Raw genomic sequence first — 19,764 nt, 5'->3', positions numbered from 1 at the left:
AGCTGAGTGGCCTAATTCTGTTCCTATGTCTTATGGTGTTGACACCAAATTTACCTTAGCAATTTTCTGAAATGGAAAAATGTCACATTTATGCTGTAGGATCTTCTGAAGTTGGGAATGAAGCTCATCCACAGGAAGTGTAGAGAACATTAGATCTAATTTCTGCTGTAACTGATGAGTTTGCTTGTGTTGACATATCCTCTGTTGCTTGGTTGCATTAAGATAATCTGCAAGTATAGATTATTATACCAATGTGTACACAATGTAATCTTCTATTTCTATACTGAAAGCACTACTGTTATGGTACAGTTCACGGTCATCAGTTATCTTCTATCTCTTTAATAAGTGTTTGTTTTTCACAAATGACTATAAACAGGCTATTTAGTTGTGGATGTCATCATTGCCCAATCCTGCTCTTAACAGATATTTAAATATATATTTGTAGCAGGGGTGATGAAAAACCCATGCAGAGGAGCACTGTTAACTAAATTTTGGCAACCTAACCCAGGAATACTAGGCCAATTGTAGCAACTCAACTGTTGCCCTAGCTAAGATCAGCTAACTCAATCATCCAGGAAAGATACTCGAACCTCTGGTTGTTAAATGGTTATTTTATCCAATGCACCATCGTGAAATGTCTTTGGAAATGTTATGTCACAAAGTTGCTGACACTTTTCTGCCATTGGAAGCTAATTAATCATTCACGTTATCTGGGGATTTGTGAAAATATCTCATTGAGAAGTTTTAGGGAGCTAAAATATTTTTATAAATAAGTATACAGTTAACACTGGTTAAAACAAAAAGTAATCATTTATTGAAAAGTAAACCCTCTGCACAATGTCATGTCCATCAGCTCAGGTTAAATAATCAACAGGCTAGTGCTGACAGTGCATGCTTCTAACTCAACACCACATCACGTGTTCAGGAGGCAGCACAGAGATGGAAGGTATAGGCAGCAGCAACAGTTTCCAGCCCAACACCATGAAATGCCCTCAGGGTCAAATAGATGGAAGGTGCAGGATGAAGCTGCTCCTCAAATGTCTTTCTCAAGAGGCTAGAGACAGCATAGTCCTGTTAGTAGCTTCACTCAGCCCTGGAATTTCTCACAACTGCTAACCTACCTCTCAAGAGACAGCAAAATATATTGCTTAAAGATCTTACTTCATCTACATTCCTTTGATGCTCAGAAACCGCACTGAAATGACTGAAGAGATTAAAATTCTATTCAAATGCAGTTGTGTGTTGATATCAGCACCTCTGTAATTGACAAGGCTAAAATTGCCAAGAAATGTCTGTCAGAGATAGTTATTCTTAGACAGTTAAGGGTTCTCTTGGCCCTTGGCCATCTGCTTCCCACACAGCATAGTTTCCCTCTCAGTGGTGGCAACAATTCCCAGTCAGGATCTAAGATTAGGGAACTCCAGCAATAATTGTTCTGCAATGTCCGGTTGTACTTCTGTTAAGATGGCTTGGAACCTTTCTACCTGGAAGACATTAAATGTATCGGTTAGCAAAGAGAATGGAGAACTGGATGAAATGCGTACAATTCTTAACAATGCTTCCTATCAAAGTGAATAATTTCATACTTCCCCATATTATAACATCACCTCATTGCTCAATCACTTAACCACCCTAAATCTTTTTCAGCCTATTTACATCATCCTCACAGCTTATTATCCCACTTAGCATGGTAGCTTCAGCAAAATTAGATGCTACACTTATGTCCCTGCATCTAAGTCATTGAAATAGATAATACGGCATAGAAGTATATTTGTTCCAACAAGTGCCATTTCTGCCTTCTGCTATGATTGCAACAAGAAACCAGTGTGGGGAAGGGATGTGGGTGGATTGACAATCTTCCTGCTAAAGAACAAAAATGTTGGCATGTTGACAATATTATGGTTGGCGTGCGTACTACCATTGCATTTTGGAAACTAGAAAATATTGGAAATACACTGTAGGTTGTGAACAAGTTAAACAGAGATGGATTCACATTTCAAATATAAACCTTCATCCAAAGTTGAAAAAAACATTTTGTAGCTTTCTGGGAAAGGGGTTACAATAGTACTATTTGTCCAGCTTTCACTCCCAGTTTTCTGATCTTTCCAATAATTAAAGTCTTCTGCTTTACAGAAGCTGTCATGTATTTCCAGCATTCTCTATTTTCATTTCCAAATGTCAACTTGCAAAGTCTCCTCTAACTTGTCTCCTCTGTCAGGGGATCTTCTGTGAAAAGCTGCTTCTAAATCCAGAATTCTAAATGCTGTCTTCTATCCAACCCCCCGCCCCCAATTTCCTCACTTACACCTTACTTTGAGCCTCTGGGCTGTTTCCTGGTCATTGGCTCATGTTGGAATAAGGGCCGAGCTGGGACGAGCCTGTACTGCCCTGACCCCTGGGCTCAGACCCTATGCCCAGACCTGCTGCACTCCAACTGCTCTTATTTCAAATTGAAATGATCTGGCTGATTAGCCACTAATAATCATCAAAACGCCTCCATTAATGAAAGCAATTGACTGGACGGAGGTGTGTGTGCTTGCTGTGTTTCCAAATCAAAGGCTTTGGCAAAGCAAGGCCTCACCGCTCCTCCCAAACATAAGTTTGTAATGTGCTAACCAAGTTTGCAGTGTGTCATTTTTAAAATGTTAGAAGCATGACATATTTCAAACATTCCTCGAGAAGAAAAATCTGAAAGGGCAAAATTCCACAATCCAAAAGTTGGAATTCTGCTAAATGGCAAAAATCCCTCATTCCTGAACAGAACAGTCATTTGAAAATACTTACCACTGTGTGGTTCAGAGGGAGGAGGTACTGAAAGGCACAGGTACACATTGCCTGGCTCAAGTACCCTTCTTTAAAACTTTTTGACACAATCTCCTACAAACACAACAGAGAGAATCATAATTAAAGAGTGCAATGAGATTGTGCCTAACCAAAACCTGAGCAGTTACATGAACTGAGCAGAGCTGTCAATCACATTGCTGCTATTGGTTGGTGTATGAACAGCGGATTCAACATGCAAAAATTGTCAAAAGAGGTTTTCTAGTAAATTTTTCACTTACTGAACCTGACATCCACATCTTCCCTTTCCCATTCTCACATACAAAATCACGTCCCACAGCTGCCATTAATTTACTCCATTTCCAGGGGGGCTGTCACTCAACCCCAGCCCCCCACCTGCCCCACCCCCCCACCCCTTTGCTTTTCTCCCCACGATTGTCACTGTCTCTTCCAGCATGCTATATTTCAGAAAGCCAGTTAATTAAGAACAGATCTGCAGCCAATCTTTATACATTTTTATAAGTTTTTAATTGACAGATTACAAAGATGTCTTCTAACCCCCAACAACCAGAATTTCTATTTATAGAGGGGCAAACAAGTACCCAGTTAATGCCAATCATCTGCATATAATTAAAACAATTAGTAAATGATTAATACACCAGTTAATCATCTGATGTTCCCAGTTAACAACCATACCTTTGAGATGTCCATGAAGATTTCACAGAGAAATTCACAGCAGATATCCAGAAGAATTTTCAGGTGTAAGTCTCCTTCCTGCCGTTTCCCCTTCTGAGCACCAGGTGTAGGGGATGGAACTGACCATTTGTCTGCACTGGGTCTTCTCATTCCCACCAATGGTTTCTTCTGACTTTCCTCTGCATAGAACAAAACTCGCAGCAGTGTACTGAGCAAAGGAAGATCTGCACCGAACATAGTACATAGAGCTGAAGAACACTACAATGAAACCAACCAAAACCTAGCAAAGCAGACACTTCAGAAAGTGAAGCCATAAACAACCATACATTTCAGACATGAATCAAACTTGAATAAATGGTACAATTGTTAAGCCAGAGATCGAATGGAGAGGATTAATTGCAAATAGCCACAATTGCTCCTCAGTCCTTTCTGTGGACTTGCTTCAGCCAGTTTGAACTACATCAACAATTAATCAAAATAAAATAAGCAGAGTCAAAGCAGCCATAAGGAGAGGTTACCAAAAGCTTGGTCAAAGAGGTGGGTTCGAAGGAAGCTCTTAAAAGACAAATTTATAGAATCATGTAGCACAGTCTGGCTGTACTATTCTTCAAAACAGCTATTCAATTAGTTCCACTCTCCTGCTCTTTCCCAATCTTTCATAATTTTAACACTTCTGTTAAATGTCCTCTTAACCTTCTCTGTTCTCAGGAGAATAACCCAGGTCCTTATCATTGGTATCATTCTATTAAATCACCTTTGTATAATAATGTAATGAAGCTTTCTAAAGAAATATTGAGGTTCAAAACGCAGAGGTTTGAGTGCTCATCAATTACAAGATCAACATAGTACAGGTGATTCTAAGAGGTTCGTAGTATAGCTAGAGAAGTGAATACCAATCAACTCAAGGGAATTGGGTAATAATGCTTTTTTCTTACAACTACTTCTCAATATTGTAATTATCTTAATTTGTACTCCCTTTGATTGCCTCCATAAAGAATCTCATCACCACCCACAAGATGTCAGCTGGATTTATTATATCCTGTTCTCCCACCAACTTCCCCAGTATATGCTGAACTCACTCACTTTGCTCAATCTTGATGTAATTCTCTTCCATGTTTGAAGCAAACATCGCTGAAAGGACAGCCAGTGTGGAGGACAGCACACTTGCCTGCTCCTCTACAATGATCGCTGGGTCATCGTCTTGGCAAAGATCAGTGCAAACAATGTCATACAGAAGAGTCCAGGTTGCCTCTCCCTTGTCTGGAGTTTTCACTACAGGGAGATTCATTAGGAAACAGTTAGCAAACAAAATTTTGTCTGATGCACAGGTAAAAGACAAGGAAAGCCTACTTTTTGAACAAAGTACCCCTCCGTTATATAGTGAAAACCACACCGACAAATATCCCAGTTTTGACACTCTTCAAACAAAAAAAAACAAATTTTCTGTCTTCCATCAAAATCAAGTTAGGCTTCTCAATCTTGCTGGTGATGGGAATTATCCCAATGTCATTCCATTAACTACAGAATCAGACTTTAGACTAACCCGGGAGCTTATCCAGAGCCTCCAGTTACCAAGAATAAAACATGTTTCATACTGCTGTCATTTTGAACTATTTCATTAGGTATTCCCTTCCCATTCACATTATGACCCACTACTCTCATTAATCCTGCAAAGCAGCAATTGGGACTAAAGAAGTCCAATTTCTGCACATAATGTTGGTATTATAGATTTCAACAGGCAAATTCTAATGGGGCTGTTGAAGCTCCAAATGAAAAAAAACTGGATCCCAGGCTTTCTGCAATTGTAATCAGTCACTGTGAACCCATAATGCAGTTAGCCAGAAGCACAACTGACAAAAATACTGAAAACCTTTAAAAACGAGGTTTTCACTGAAGCAGGATAGGTCAAATCATTCAACTACACTTAAAGGCAACAAATCGTCAAGAAAAATGACCAGTCACCAGTGGTTGCCACATGAGCCTAAATGCAGCCAAAGTAATTCTGAAAGAAAACTTTTAATGAGTCAATTCATTCATTTTCTGCATTTTTCTTTAAAGTGGTGAGTTTTCCTCAATTTACATGGTCACAAAGTTCTGATGTGTTGAATGAATTTCAGCTCAATGTGACATATTTGTATATTGAAATCATGACACAAGGATTAGGAACAAAAAGTGTGCATGCTATTTTAATATTGAAGAGTATTTTGAACAAAGAGTGAACTTCGCTGTTAGTAAATATTAACAACACAGGATTGAACGTGTTAGAACTGTAGATAAGGATGTGGAGAATAAAAAAATTACCTATTGCCTGGATTCCTTCATTTGCTGTAGTAAGCAGCTGCAGTATATGCATGTAAACTTCTAAGCCCTCAATATTGTCTGACCTAAACAACAGCAAACAGCAATGAGACCAAAATACACCAAGCAGCATCCTATGCATACAACAGAAGCTGGAAAGTAATTGGACAGGTTAAGTCCCAGGAACACTTGGAAGTTTAGTGCCTAAAGCATATGTCTGCACTTCTTCCATCCCAATTTTACATGCATACAACAATGCATCTCACAGATCCTCCAATCTGGGAACACCGCCATTTCCCCTCCAAGTCACTAAACTTAGCTTGGAATTCCATAGGTCTTCCTTCATTTTCATTGGATCCAAAACCTGGAACTCTGTCCCAACAACAACGTGGGTGAACCTACACCACATGGACTGCAGTTATTCAAGGCAGCAGCTCACCATCACCTTCTCAAGGATAATTAAGGATAAGCTTTGAATGCTGTCTCTGCCAACGACACTCTCATTTCAAGAGCGAACAAACAAGAACCTCAGTTACTGATGATTTAACACCTCAGAACCATCCAAACAGCACTAGCCAAAGCAAGTGGCATTTCATTCAGTGTCAGCTCTTGGCTTTGTATTACTTTCTATGTCCATCAAGGTTTTAGTGCTGGAAAATGAATGTGAACCACCCATCATCAGCATCAAGGACTCTTAAAGTCAGGTATGGTGCAGGTTCGACATAGCTCCAACATTATGTCTTAGCATAATATTTCCTACTTCACCAAGATGACATTTTACCATTTTCTAAACCAACCACCATGTGGTCTCCAGGTTAATTGTCAATTCAGTACTGAATTAGGCACAGTTTGAGCCATGCTCTACTAAAGGCCAAACAGTCAACAGATAGGAGACTTTTACACCACCAAGCCAAGCTGCATGAGGTCAATTCAGGGGTAAAATGGCATTGTTCAACCAACCGTGGAGAGAGAGATTTTTTTAAATAAATTCTAGTTGCCATGCATTCTTTGTGCATATTTCAACTTCCATCTGATTTTTAATACATTCAATTGGTTGTTTCAGCCTGGGCTGGTGTGCAATATTTCAGTTATTGGAGTAGTTTGGAAACATTATAAGCATTCTATGATGAATGCAATTTAGCTGCAATAACAGTCTCCAGGTCATGACAAAAAAGTGAAAAAGTACATATTTCTGATAATTAAGTGACAAGACTGCCTGAGGAACTGCTGCAAATCCACAATCATAATAGTACTTCATAATACTTTTTACACTGTTCAACAGGACTTAGTGTGATAATTCATACATCCCGTTACTGAGATCCAAGTGATAACCGGCTCCACTCTGTAAATTCAAACCCCAGGTCTCTTCACCACCAGAATCGGGAAAATATGAAGAGGGAAAGTTAAATATGAAGAAAAATACCACTGGATTTACATTCACTATATCAACTACTCTGGCACCTTAGATACTGGATTCACTTCCCTTTTCCCAAACTTACCTGAGTTGTCTGGCTGCTTCCAATAAGCAAGGGACCACTGCAGTCTTGGCTGTTTTCTCCTGTTCTGTAGTTGATGCATCAGGCAACTCCTTCGAGTCACTGACCCAGCTTAGCATTAGCTCTCTGTCTAAGTCAAACAGTTTATCGACCATCTCTCCAATCTTGCCCAACAAGTCAGCTTAATCAGAGAAAAAAACAAATTACCACCAACCTCAAAAAGCAATGATGTCCAGATTAAGTCTGGGCGCAGTTGCAAAGAATCAATCAGCAAATGGTACAGGTAAGATTGCAGCACTCAAACCTGGGTAGCACACACTGAAACCAATATACCGATAACACCACTACCCAGAGAGAAAGACTTGAATTTATATAATGCATTTCATGATCTCAGGCCATCCTAAAGTGCTTTACAACCAATTAAGTGTAATTGCTATTGTAATGATAGGAACACAGCAGTCAATCTGCACACACTAAAGATAATGACAAGCCTGTTTTTTTGGGTTTAGGTAGAGGGATAAATATTGGTCAGGATAATGGGGAGGACTCTTCTGCTCATTTTCAAAAATAGTGATGTAGAATTTTTATCATCTGGCCTTGATTAGAAACATAGAAAACAGGTGGAGAATTAGGCTGTTCAGCCTTCAAATCTGCTCTGCCATTCATTATGATCATGGCTAATCATCCAATTCAGTAACCTGTTCCCAATTCTCTCCCCTCACCCCATAGGCTGAAGAACTACATCTAATTCCTTCTTAAAAACATACAATGTTTCATCCTCAACTACTTTCTGTGGCAGTGAGTTCCACAGGCTCACTATACTCTGGGTGAAGACATTTCTCTGTTCTAAATGGTTTACCCTGTTTCTTTACCCTGGTTCTGGACTCCTCCACCATCAGGAACATCCTTCCTGCATCTACCATGTCCAATCCTGTTAGAATTTTATAGGTTTCTATGAGACCCCCTCTGATTCTTCTGAACTCCGATGAATAACCCAAACTGACACAATCTCTCCTCTTACGTCAGTCCCACTATCCCAAGAATCAGTCTGGTAAATCTTCACCACACCCCCTCCATGGCAAGAACATCTTTCCTCAGATAATGAGACGAAAACCGCACACAATATTCCAGATGCAGTCTCACCATAGTCCTGTATAATTTCCACAAGATATCCCTGCTCCTGTACTTGAATCCTCTCGCTATGAGGCCTAACATACCATCTGCCTTCTTTACCACATGCTGTTCCTGCATGTTTACTTTCAGTGACTGGTGTACAAGGACACTCAAGTCTCATTGCACATTCCACTCTTACTGAGAAAATAATCTGCCTTCTTGTTTTTGATACCAACAGTTAACCTCACATTTTTCCACATTACACTGCACCTGCCATGTATTTGCATACTCACTCAACTTGTCCAAATCACAATGAGAAATCTCTGCATCCTCCTCACAGCTCACCCTGGCTTTGTCTCGTCTGCAAATCTGGAGATATTACATTTAGTTCCCACATCTAAATCATTAATATATATATTGCAAATAGTTGTGGTCTTGGCACTGAACCCTGCAGTACCCCTTCAGTCATTGTCTGCCATCATCAAAAAGACCCATTTGTTCCGACTCTATTAAAAACAGCACCTCCAACAGTGGGGAACTCCCTTAACTACTGCACTGAAGTTTCAGTATAGATTTTGTGCTGAGGCTCCTGGCTTCAACTCATAATCCTCTGACTCAGAGAGAGTGGAACCACTGAGCCATGACTGAGTAGCTCCCACAGGTCACTCCAACACTGCAGGCTTGTCAAGAGAAGAATGTAACAGTCCACACACCATTCCAATTTCACATGCATATGTACATACAGCTCTAAGCTCACACCCAAGCACCACACGATGATAATAATTAATGTACCCCCTCCTACGGCAGGCATAATATTTAGCTTCCCTAAATGTATATCTCTCCTGAGGGTGATCTCTCCCACAACGATAGCATTCTTCAGAGCTCCAGGTCTGTGAACCAATTCTCCTATAACGTTGCACTCTTTCACTCTGAGCCTCTTTGCTCATTACTTTGTGCATCCTCCTCCCTGGCGTCTCCCCACCAAACTTGGTGAACCTTGCCTGATTGCACGCTCTGCAGCTCCATCATCCCCTTTCCAGTGCTTTCTGTGGCCTGGGTGACTCCTAATCCCTCTTTCAAATTAATCTCTGCCTCTACTGGTAATTTATTTTGTGTAGTCATGTCATTAACACCAGTCTACCCGGTGCCTCATCATATCACTGAGTGCAGACCCGACCGTGCAGAATTCAGCTAGGGCTCATCACTGAGTTAAATTTGTATCACTCATTATTCTTGTGGGCTTCAACTGACAATGTCCTTTGACAAATTCCATGAACTCCTCTAAAGTTTTGGAGTCAAGGGCATCTTAAGAAGTCAGACTCCTTATTAGACTTTAGGTTGAAGCCCCATAGGCTGCTGGTAGGATTACCCACTGCTTCTCTTGTCCCCACTAATTTAGTTGACTTAGAAAAATAATGCAGGCATTTGACATATTGCACCCACTACTCCGTGTTGGGCTCCAAAGGGTCCAGTTTCCCAAAAAGTGGAATTTTGACACTTCAAGGCTGCTGAACAAGTTCACTTCAAGAAGGCTTCCACATGAGGCTTGCTCTCCTGATTTCTGCAGCAGCATGAAGGCACTTTGATTGGTCCTCGCTGCCAATTGTAGTATCTTCTAAAGACAAGTGACCATCAAGTAGATTAACAAATGAATGGTTTATTCAGGTAAGCAAATATGAACAGAGTAAATAATAAGGCTACCGTACTCCAGGTCTCCAGACTCCTAACTGCCAGGAATCCCACACTCCCCCCACCCCACACTAGGATTCTTGTGCTTTGGCCCAATTGGCTGAATGGATCACATGACCCTCCAAGAGCCTGCCCTTAAAAGAGGCATGCTACTACACTTACCATTTGTGGAGCTCTGCATTATGAAGCATACGTTCTCCCGAACAGAGCGGTGCTTGTAGATTTGGTCGACCCAGATGTTGGAAACATCTGGCTGAGAAAGACAGCTCAGTATTAACCTGTCAAACAGAGACATTAACCATTATAATTTCCACTTTCGTATTTGTGTATCCTCATATTGTGACTATTATCAACCCAGTGGCCTCAACTCATCACCTCCAGTGGTAGAACTGTAGATACCTGAGCTTACAGTTCAAAATACTCCCTCCACATACAATCCCATCATAGGATATTTAATTCTACTGTTAGTTGCTGCTCATAGTTTAAGTTGGCACGTAACAGGAGCTTTTACATTTTACTGAAATCATACTAGTCAGTCCATACTAATAAATAATATTAATTATTTACAAGGAAGGAATCATGTCCATACTTGATCAAACCTACTGTGATAATTGACAACCATCTCCTTGACCAGTAAATGTATTGCCAATCATAGAATCCTATATTGCAAAAGGAGGCCCTTCGGCCCATCGAGTCTGCACCAACCACAATCCCACAAAGGCCCTACCCCCATATCCCTACATATTTATCCACTAATCCCTCTAACCTACACATCTCAGGACACTAAGGGCAATTTTAGCATGGCCAATTAACCTAACCCGCACATCTCTGGACTGTGGGAGGAAACCAGAGCACCCGGAGGAAACCCACGCAGACACAAGGAGAATGTGCAAAATCCACACAGTGACCTGAGCCAGGAATCAAACCCAGGGCCCTGGAGCTCTGAGGCAGCAGTGCTGATCATTGTGCCATCCAGTCAGGATCATAAATTGTACCCAATACAACAAATGATTCACATCAGATTCACATAGCACAACACAAATTTGCAAAAAGCTAGACAGAAATTCCAACAGTAACAGAAAATAAACAATCAGTCGATATCTGAAAGAAAAAGATAGTTTAATGCTTCCATTTATGCCTCATCGAAAACATCCAACATACTTGGATACACTAACTGATTTGCTGCACATTTCTGGTTTTATTTCAAATTTCCTCACACTTCCACAATCTTAAACAGGGATAAATGCAGCAATCATGGGATAACATGAAATTCTCATACAAGTCACTCGCCATCTTGACTTGGATCCACATTGTTTGGTCAAAATCTTAGAATTCCCTACCGAGCGAAATCATGAGAGTATTTTCATTATAAGGATTGTAGCAATTCTGAGAGAAGGCCTATTACCGCCATAATAAAATTCCTTGGTTTTAGGTTTTTCTCACGTGTATAGCTAACTCATGAAGTGATCTGGCTAGAAAGTAATGAAGTAACATGTGATCTGCACAATCCCAGTGCACAGAACGATACATGGTGCAGCAACACACAATTATACAAAGAACCTACCTGCTAGTCTCCAAAAGTGTAGGTGGGTCAGTGTCTCCAAGTAGTAACAACAACACCTCACTGTGAAACAGGAAAGAAATAGGACAGTCAGCAATAATGCCAGCTAAGACCTCCCTCAATCCGAACATAGTATTTTCTCCCTAATTTTCTTCCTCCTCCTTTTGAGGGCGCCATCTCACATCCCTAAGACAATTATAACAATCACAGCCTTTCAAAATAAGCAAACAGAAACAATTAAGAAATAGGAACCAAATTCCAAATTCCTTCTCCCACAGCTTCTAGGTTCAATTAATTGTACTGCCTACTTCCTTATTTAAAATCTTAATACTCTGTAGCTACAAATAGCAACTTATAGCTGAAAAAGATCTACAAATAAAATTAGGATTTATGATGAATGTTGGTATACAGCATGATTCTTAAATACCGATCATTTGTTAAGTGGATATTTAGAAGAGAAGCTTTGGAGTTCATTTTCAGACAGCAAGTCTGCAGTGAAAATAAAATAAACTCTTAAAAGATGCAGCATCTGCTATCACACCTCCTGTCAGTTCCAGAAACCCTCATTTCATTTACTGTAAAATCATTCATGGGATTTGGGCATTGCTGGCTAGGCCAACATTTATTGCCCATTCCTAATTGCCTTTGAAAAAGTGGTGGGAAGATGCCTTTTTAAACTGCTGCAGTCCATGTCATGTAAATACACCCACAGTGCTGTTAGGGAGGGAATTCCAGAATTTTGATCCAGCGACAGTGGAAGAACAGTCATATTTCCAAGTCAGAATGGTGACTGTCTCGAAGGGAAATGTCCAGGTGGTGGTGTTCGCATGCATCTGCTGCTCTTGTCCTTCTAGATGGCAGCAGTCATGGGTTTGGAAGATGCTAAGGTTCCTGCAGTGCATTTTACAGATATTACATACTGCTGCAATGGTACATTGTGGTGGAGGGAGGAAACGTTTGTGGATGAGGTGCCAAAGAAACAGGCTGCTTAATCCTGAATGGTGTTGAGCTTCTTGGGTGTTACTGGAGCTGTACTAATCCAGGCAAGTGGAGAGTGCTTTATCATACTCCTGTCTTATGTCTTGTAGATAGATGGTAGACAGGCTTTGGGAACTCAGGAGGTGACTTATTCATAACAGAATTCCTAGCCTCTAACATGTTCTTGTACCATAGTAATTATATGGCTAGTCTGGTTCAGTTTCTGGTCAATAGTAACTCTCAGGATATTGTTCATCATAGCATAAACACACTCCATCAAGTATAATAGTCTAAATTATTAATGTACACCAACTGAAATATCTTTAGCAGGTGTTGAAAGGCAAAACAGATGTCACAACTATCTGACATGATCTGCAGCTGGAGCAAAATTGCAAAACTGTCTCAGGGACTTATGTTGTATACACCAATTTGAGCATGTCAAAAGTTCCCAACATCTGAATGACAAATAGCCTATAGTGAAACACATATGTTTATTATTGGGAGCTTTCACAGATCTGATTACTTTTGGGGATTTTGAATTCTACTTTGGCAAAGTTTGCATTATTCAAGGATAGTATCAACTAATTGCATGTCAGGTATAGCACTGTCAGATGCAGAATAAAGATCACTTCACATTGGCTCATCAGACACATGAAATAGATCCAGGGCAATATCTTCCACCCTACTCTTCAGTTAGAAATAGCAGGGTTTATTGCTTAACTGACTTTATGTAGAAAGGAGTTTTTGATGATAAACTGTACAAAGAGAGCAGCTACTTGGAGCTCATAAATTATTGAAAATGTCAATTCTAAAACTTCACAAGGTCTTTTTAATTTTTGGAGGTTACACAGGGCTTGCTTCATTGAAGTGAGATCAAGCATCTGGTGCATCACTGATGATTGAAATCGAACTATGATCTGGGTGATACAATGACCAGGGACCTGGATGCGACGTTCTTTTGGAAAATTGGGGTAGACTTGATAGGCCAGATGGGCTCCTTCTGCATTACAGGGATTCTATGATTCATGCTATAATACATTGTTTCATAGATAGGAGAGCAGAGGAGATCAGAGTTTACACAAGAAGCAGAGAATTCTAATCTGTGGGCTTATCTTTAATTCGTTTTTGTCCAGTTTTTCCAAATATCCATTGCACTAGCAAGGCTCTCTAAGAATAGGGATTAATGTTTTTACTGATGCTTGATGCAAGAGTACACAGCATGGCATGTGTTCCAGTACTTACACGAGATTATCATTGTTAGTGATTGACTGGCAGGTCTCCTTGTAACAAGCCATGTTCCCCAGGATACCAATGCAAATCTCCTAACCTCGAAAAACAGGAGACTTTATCAGAAATTCCACAACATTTTTGAAGAACACAGAATGAGAAATGACGATCTAGCTGACAACTGCTCCTTCCACAGACCATTTCCATATTCTCCCAGTGTGATTTCTACCTCACCATTTATTTCCCAAGGGAAAGTTCTGCATAAATGTTTTCCAATCCCCAAAAATAATTTTAAAAAACTCAGGCAATACCCTTAATCTCCAGCACCACAGAAAATGGTGTCCTGTACAGAATGTAATCATAAGAATTAATCCTATTCCTAGTGAGGTAATTATAGTCATAGTTACAGCTCATTTTTAACACAGCACTGCTCCCCCCCCTCACTGAATCTACTCCATAGAAATACTATTGAGAATAATGCATATTTCGTTTAAACATGTCTTTTATTTAACCACTTACACTCATGCGCCTCTCAGTTTTTAAAACTGGAACATTACAACAACAAAGATAACACATATATAGCACCTTAAGCGCAATAAAATTCCCAAGACACTTTATAGGAGCATTATAAAACAAAACATGACACCAAGCAACATAAGGAGATGCAAGGTCAGATGACCAAATGTTTGGTCAAAGAGCTAGGTTTTAAAGAGCATTGTAAAGGAAGAAAGAAAGTGATACAGAGACAAAGGGGTGAAGATCAGTGAGCACAGGGATAACAGGTGAATGGGACTTGAGTTAAGACAAGGGCAGATGACTGCTAGATTCATAGAGGGCAGAATGTGGGAGGACAGCCACAAGTGCAATGAAACAGTTAAGTCAAAAGATGACAATGGCACAATGAGGATTTCAGCAGCAGAAGCTGAGGCAAAGGTCAAATCGGGTGACATTACAGAAATAAACACCAAGATTGTGAATGGTCTTGTTTAGTCCCAGATTATTGCCAGGTTGAGGGATGGAATTGGTAGCCAGGAAATGCGTTTTGTTGTGGTGACCAAATACAATGGCTTCAGTCCTCCCAATATTCAATGGTACAGAATCTCTGCTCTACCTGTACTGAATGTTAGATAATCAGTCAGATAATTTAGCAACAGTGGAGGAGTCAAGAGAGGTCACATTTAGGGTGAGCTAAATGTCACACATGTATGTGAAAACTAATGCTGTACTTTTGTATGATGTCACTGAGGGCAGCATAGAAATGATAAATAGAAGAGGGCCCAGGATAGATCCTTGACGGACACGCTAGCTAATTCAGGAGGAGGAAGACAAGCAGGTGACACTTGGATATGCTCTGCCTTATATAGATCAGATTGGAACCAGGCTAGTACAGTCCCACCCAACTGGGTGGCAGGTCAAGAAGGATGAGGAGGAATAATTTATCTTTGCTACAGTTACACAGGATGTCATTTGTGACTTTGACAAGAATCCTTTTAGTGCTGTGGCATAGGCAGAAATCTGATCAGGGGGATTGAGGGTTTCAAAAATGGAGTTCTGGGAAAGATGGGCATGGATTTAGGAAGCAACAACATAAAGGACTTTTAGAAAATTAGAAAACAGATGCAGGCGTAGGCCATGTGGCCCTTCGAACCTGTACCACCATTCAATCTGATCATGCACTTTAAGTATCCCACTCTCACTTTCTCTCCACACCCCTCGATCCCATTAACCACAAGGGCTACGTCCAGCTCCCCCTTGAATGTATTTAACAAATGGCCCCCAACAGCTTTCTGTGGTAGAGAATTCCACAGTTCCACAGGTGATTGAAGAAGTTCTTCCTCATCTCAGTCCTGAATGGCTTACCCCACATTCTTAGACTGTGGCCCCTAGTTCTAAGCTTCCCCAACATTGGAAAGATTTTGATCTGGAACACTGACTAATTGCTGGTTGGGCACCACCAATTGTCTGGTCGTAAAATAGTGAGAGGGGAACCATATCTTATTAAAGATCAAAAGCCTGCTATGCCCAATAGCCAGAAGATATAACTACTAGATACTCATATATGGGAAAGCTTCCTTACAAATTACATATGATTGGCATAGGTGGTATTCTAAAATTAGGTATCCAAGCTGGAAAAATTTGATTGCCAGACCGCACACACTGCCAACAGGTAGTAGTATTGGGACTATCACACAGCTGACCAGACAGAAATGCATAACATTGCAAGTAACCCCTCACTTACTGCACGTTTCACCCACCGTTAGTCGGGGACACTTGGATTTACCAATGATCCCCAGTAAGATGTCTGTAGCATTGAATTCCTGAAGAAATACAGCAACATCCTGCAACACAAAATACAAAGTTTAGTCAGCAGACAATGGTGATGTTCATCCAAGTCAGTGGACAGCAATCATGCACCTCATAGGAAGAGTGATCATACATCCCAGAAGGTCAAGCATGGTGACCATGCAGCTCAAAGGGCTAGGCTTAAGCAGCAACAACCACAAAATTGCTGCATCTCACAGGGGCAGAGATATCACTCACATTTTAAAGAGCATGACCTGATAAGCATCAATTCTTTCCAGAATATAAATTGTGTAGCTATAATTGCAAAACAAAATTTCCACATTATAACGCCAGAGCAGAGAGTCTTCTGAGTGAAGAATTCTTCTGGGTTCTCAATGTGCTGTACCTTAGTGCAAGAGGTAATATAAATGACTGGTGAAGTTGCCCAGTCACTTATATTACCTCCTGAGTCTTCTCTGGGAGAGTGAAACAACAGTGAAGTTGAAGAAAATCAGATGAAGCAACTTTCTTAATTACCTCCAAAGTAAATTAACTAATTTTGTTCTCTCATTGCTGGGATCGAGGTCAGACATGATGTGGAGATGCCGGCATTGGACTGGGGTAAACACAGTAAGCAGACTCACAACACCAGGTTAAAGTCCAACAGGTTTATTTGGTAGCAAAAGCCAAATAAATTGACTCTTGCTACCAAATAAACCTATTAGGCTTTAACCTGGTGTTGTGAGCCTTCTTACATGGAAATAGCGGTTTAGGACATAATTACCTACTTCCAAACAGATAATAATCATCATCATAATCAAAGCGTCCATATAGCCCTCTGATTACCTCATCCATTGACATGTCCCACACTTTACAAATCTCATTCTCCAGATCTTCATCGAGCTCCGTCTCTGCTTTGGAACCAGACACTTCCGTCTCTTCACCTTCTGGAGAGACAAGCTGAGAAAGTGAAACAGTTAATATATTGTGTGCACGCGTCACCGCCCGCCTGCCTGCCCCATCCCCTCCCCCCTCCCGCCCTACCCTACCCCTCCCCTCTGCCCCACCCTCCCCCTCCACCCTCCTCCTCCCCCCACCCCACCCTCCCCCTCCTCCCCCCCGCCCCACCCCTCCCCCTCCCCCCGCCCCACCCTCCTCCCCCTCCCCCCACCCCTCCGTCCTCCTCCCCCGCCCCACCCCTCCCCCTCCCCCCGCCCCACCCTCCTCCCCCCCGCCCCACCCCTCCTCCCCCCCACCCCTCCCTCCCCCCACCCCACCCCTCCCCCTCCCTCCCCCCCACCCTCCTCCTCCTCCCTCCCCTCCTCCCCCCGCCCCACCCCTCCCCCTCCCACCCCCCCCCTCCCACCCCCCCTCCCCCCTACCCTCCTCCCCTCCCCCCCCCACCCCTCCCTCCTCCTCCCACCCCACCCTCCCTCCCCTCCCTCTCCCACCCTCCCTCCTCCTCCCACCCCACCCTACCCCTCCCTTCCCCCCCCCTCCCCCCCCGCCCCTCCCCCCCCACCCCTCCCCCCCCCGCCCCACCCTCCCCCCTCCCCCCACCCCACCCTCCCCTCCGCCCTCCTCCCCTCACCCCACCCCTCCCTCCCCTCCGCCCTCCTCCCCTCCCCCCACCCCTCCCTCCTCCCTCCCCCCACCCCACCCTCCCCTCCGCCCTCCTCCCCTCACCCCACCCTCTCTCCGCCCCACCCCGTCCCCCCTCCCCCCCTCACCCCACCCTCTCTCCGCCCCACCCCGCCCCCCCCTCACCCCACCCTCTCTCCGCCCCACCCCGCCCCCCCCTCACCCCACCCTCTCTCCGCCCCACCCCGCCCCCCCCTCACCCCACCCTCTCTCCGCCCCACCCCGCCCCCCCCTCCCCCCACCCTCTCTCCGCCCCACCCCGCCCCCCTCCCCCCACCCTCTCTCTGCCCCACCCCGCCCCCCTCCCCCCACCCTCTCTCTGCCCCACCCCGCCCCCCTCCCCCCACCCTCTCTCTGCCCCACCCCGCCCCCCTCCCCCACCCTCTCTCCGCCCCACCCCGCCCCCCCTCCCCCACCCTCTCTCCGCCCCACCCCGCCCCCCCTCCCCCACCCTCTCTCCGCCCCACCCCGCCCCCCCTCCCCCACCCTCTCTCCGCCCCACCCCGCCCCCCCTCCCCCCACCCTCTCTCCGCCCCACCCCGCCCCCCTCCCCCACCCTCTCTCCGCCCCGCCCCCCCGCCCCCCCTCCCCCACCCTCTCTCCGCCCCGCCCCCCCGCCCCCCCTCCCCCACCCTCTCTCCGCCCCGCCCCCCCGCCCCCCCTCCCCCCACCTCTCTCCCGCCCCGCCCCCCCGCCCCCCCTCCCCCACCCTCTCTCCGCCCCGCCCCCCTCCCCCCACCCTCTCTCCGCCCCGCCCCGCCCCCCTCCCCCCACCCTCTCTCCGTCCCGCCCCGCCCCCCTCCCCCCACCCTCTCTCCGCCCCACCCCGCCTCCCCCCACCCTCTCTCCGCCCCACCCCGCCCCGCCTCCCCCCACCCTCTCTCCGCCCCACCCCGCCCCCCCTCCCCCCACCCTCTCTCCCGCCCCACCCCGCCCCCCTCCCCCCACCCTCTCTCCGCCCCACCCCCGCCCCCCCTCCCCCCACCCTCTCTCCGCCCCACCCCGCCCCCCCTCCCCCCTCCCCCTCTCCGCCCCACCCCTCCCCCTCCCCCGCCCCCCTCCCCCGCCCCACCCCTCCCCCTCCCCCGCCCCCCTCCCCCGCCCCCTCTCCGCCCCGCCCCGCCCCCCCTCCCCCTCTCCGCCCCGCCCCGCCCCCCCTCCCCCTCCCCGCCCCCCCTCCCCGCCCCACCCCGCCCCCCCTCCCCCTCCCCGCCCCACCCCGCCCCCCCTCCCCCTCCCCGCCCCACCCCGCCCCCCCTCCCCCTCCCCGCCCCCCCTCCCCCTCCCCGCCCCACCCCGCCCCCCCTCCCCCTCCCCGCCCCCCTCCCCCTCCCCGCCCCACCCCGCCCCCCCCTCTCCGCCCCCCCTCCCCCTCTCCGCCCCACCCCGCCCCTCTCCGCCCCACCCCGCCCCCCCTCCCCCTCTCCGCCCCACCCCGCCCCCCCTCCCCCCTCCCTCTCTCCGCCCCACCCCGCCCCCCCTCCCCCCTCCCTCTCTCCGCCCCACCCCGCCCCCCCTCCCCCCACCCTCTCTCCGCCCCACCCCGCCCCGCCCTCTCCCCCCCCGCGCCATATTATGCATGCCTTTCTGTGTTGGATACCCCAGCAAAAACCTGTAACTACACAAGTTCTATGCTTGGGAACACAAGCCGTGATAGCTCACAGATATGGCACAACTGCATTTGCAACCTCTCCATGGTTTTGATACGCTTCCAGTCAACAGATACTCAATCATGTAGGACATCACTGTCAGAGTAATTCAGTCAGACACACACCCCCTTGTCTCAAAGATTACTCAACAATGAACATCAGCATGAACTCTGGCTGACATTCTCCCTCCACCTACAACCTCATTCCTCTAACCAAGATTAGGTGATTCAGCACAGATCAAGATTTCAACCCACAGCCTTACAATTTACATGGTTGAGTCAGGATCATTCAATTCATTTGTCATCCAGTCTTCAGAAGATCCAAAAGGTCCAACTGTAATACTCGATCGAGT

General features: G+C 45.3%; 1 protein-coding gene across 2 annotated transcripts in view; it reads right to left on the bottom strand.

The window, feature by feature from the left end:
* Positions 1-791: 791 nt before the first annotated feature.
* Positions 792-19,764, bottom strand: part of saal1 (serum amyloid A-like 1) — a 22,178-nt gene continuing 3,205 nt past the window's right edge. For both annotated transcript variants that reach the window (XM_080190396.1, XM_080190397.1), the window contains exons 3-13: positions 16,969-17,082; positions 16,095-16,178; positions 13,855-13,934; positions 11,638-11,697; positions 10,236-10,351; positions 7,275-7,452; positions 5,779-5,861; positions 4,561-4,749; positions 3,478-3,701; positions 2,785-2,877; positions 792-1,484 (exon numbers count right to left, since the gene is read on the bottom strand). In XM_080190396.1, coding sequence (XP_080046522.1) covers positions 1,398-1,484; positions 2,785-2,877; positions 3,478-3,701; positions 4,561-4,749; positions 5,779-5,861; positions 7,275-7,452; positions 10,236-10,351; positions 11,638-11,697; positions 13,855-13,934; positions 16,095-16,178; positions 16,969-17,082 — 1,308 coding nt within the window. In that variant the 3' untranslated portion in view covers positions 792-1,397. The remainder of the gene's footprint in view (positions 1,485-2,784; positions 2,878-3,477; positions 3,702-4,560; positions 4,750-5,778; positions 5,862-7,274; positions 7,453-10,235; positions 10,352-11,637; positions 11,698-13,854; positions 13,935-16,094; positions 16,179-16,968; positions 17,083-19,764) is intronic.

The sequence above is a fragment of the Carcharhinus amblyrhynchos genome, chromosome 6 (assembly GCF_965287045.1).
Source record: "Carcharhinus amblyrhynchos chromosome 6, sCarAmb.v2.hapA, whole genome shotgun sequence".
In the NCBI taxonomy this organism is placed as follows: Eukaryota; Metazoa; Chordata; class Chondrichthyes; order Carcharhiniformes; family Carcharhinidae; genus Carcharhinus; species Carcharhinus amblyrhynchos.
Note: the sequence above shows the minus strand (reverse complement) of the source record. Positions and strands in the feature narration are given on the sequence as shown.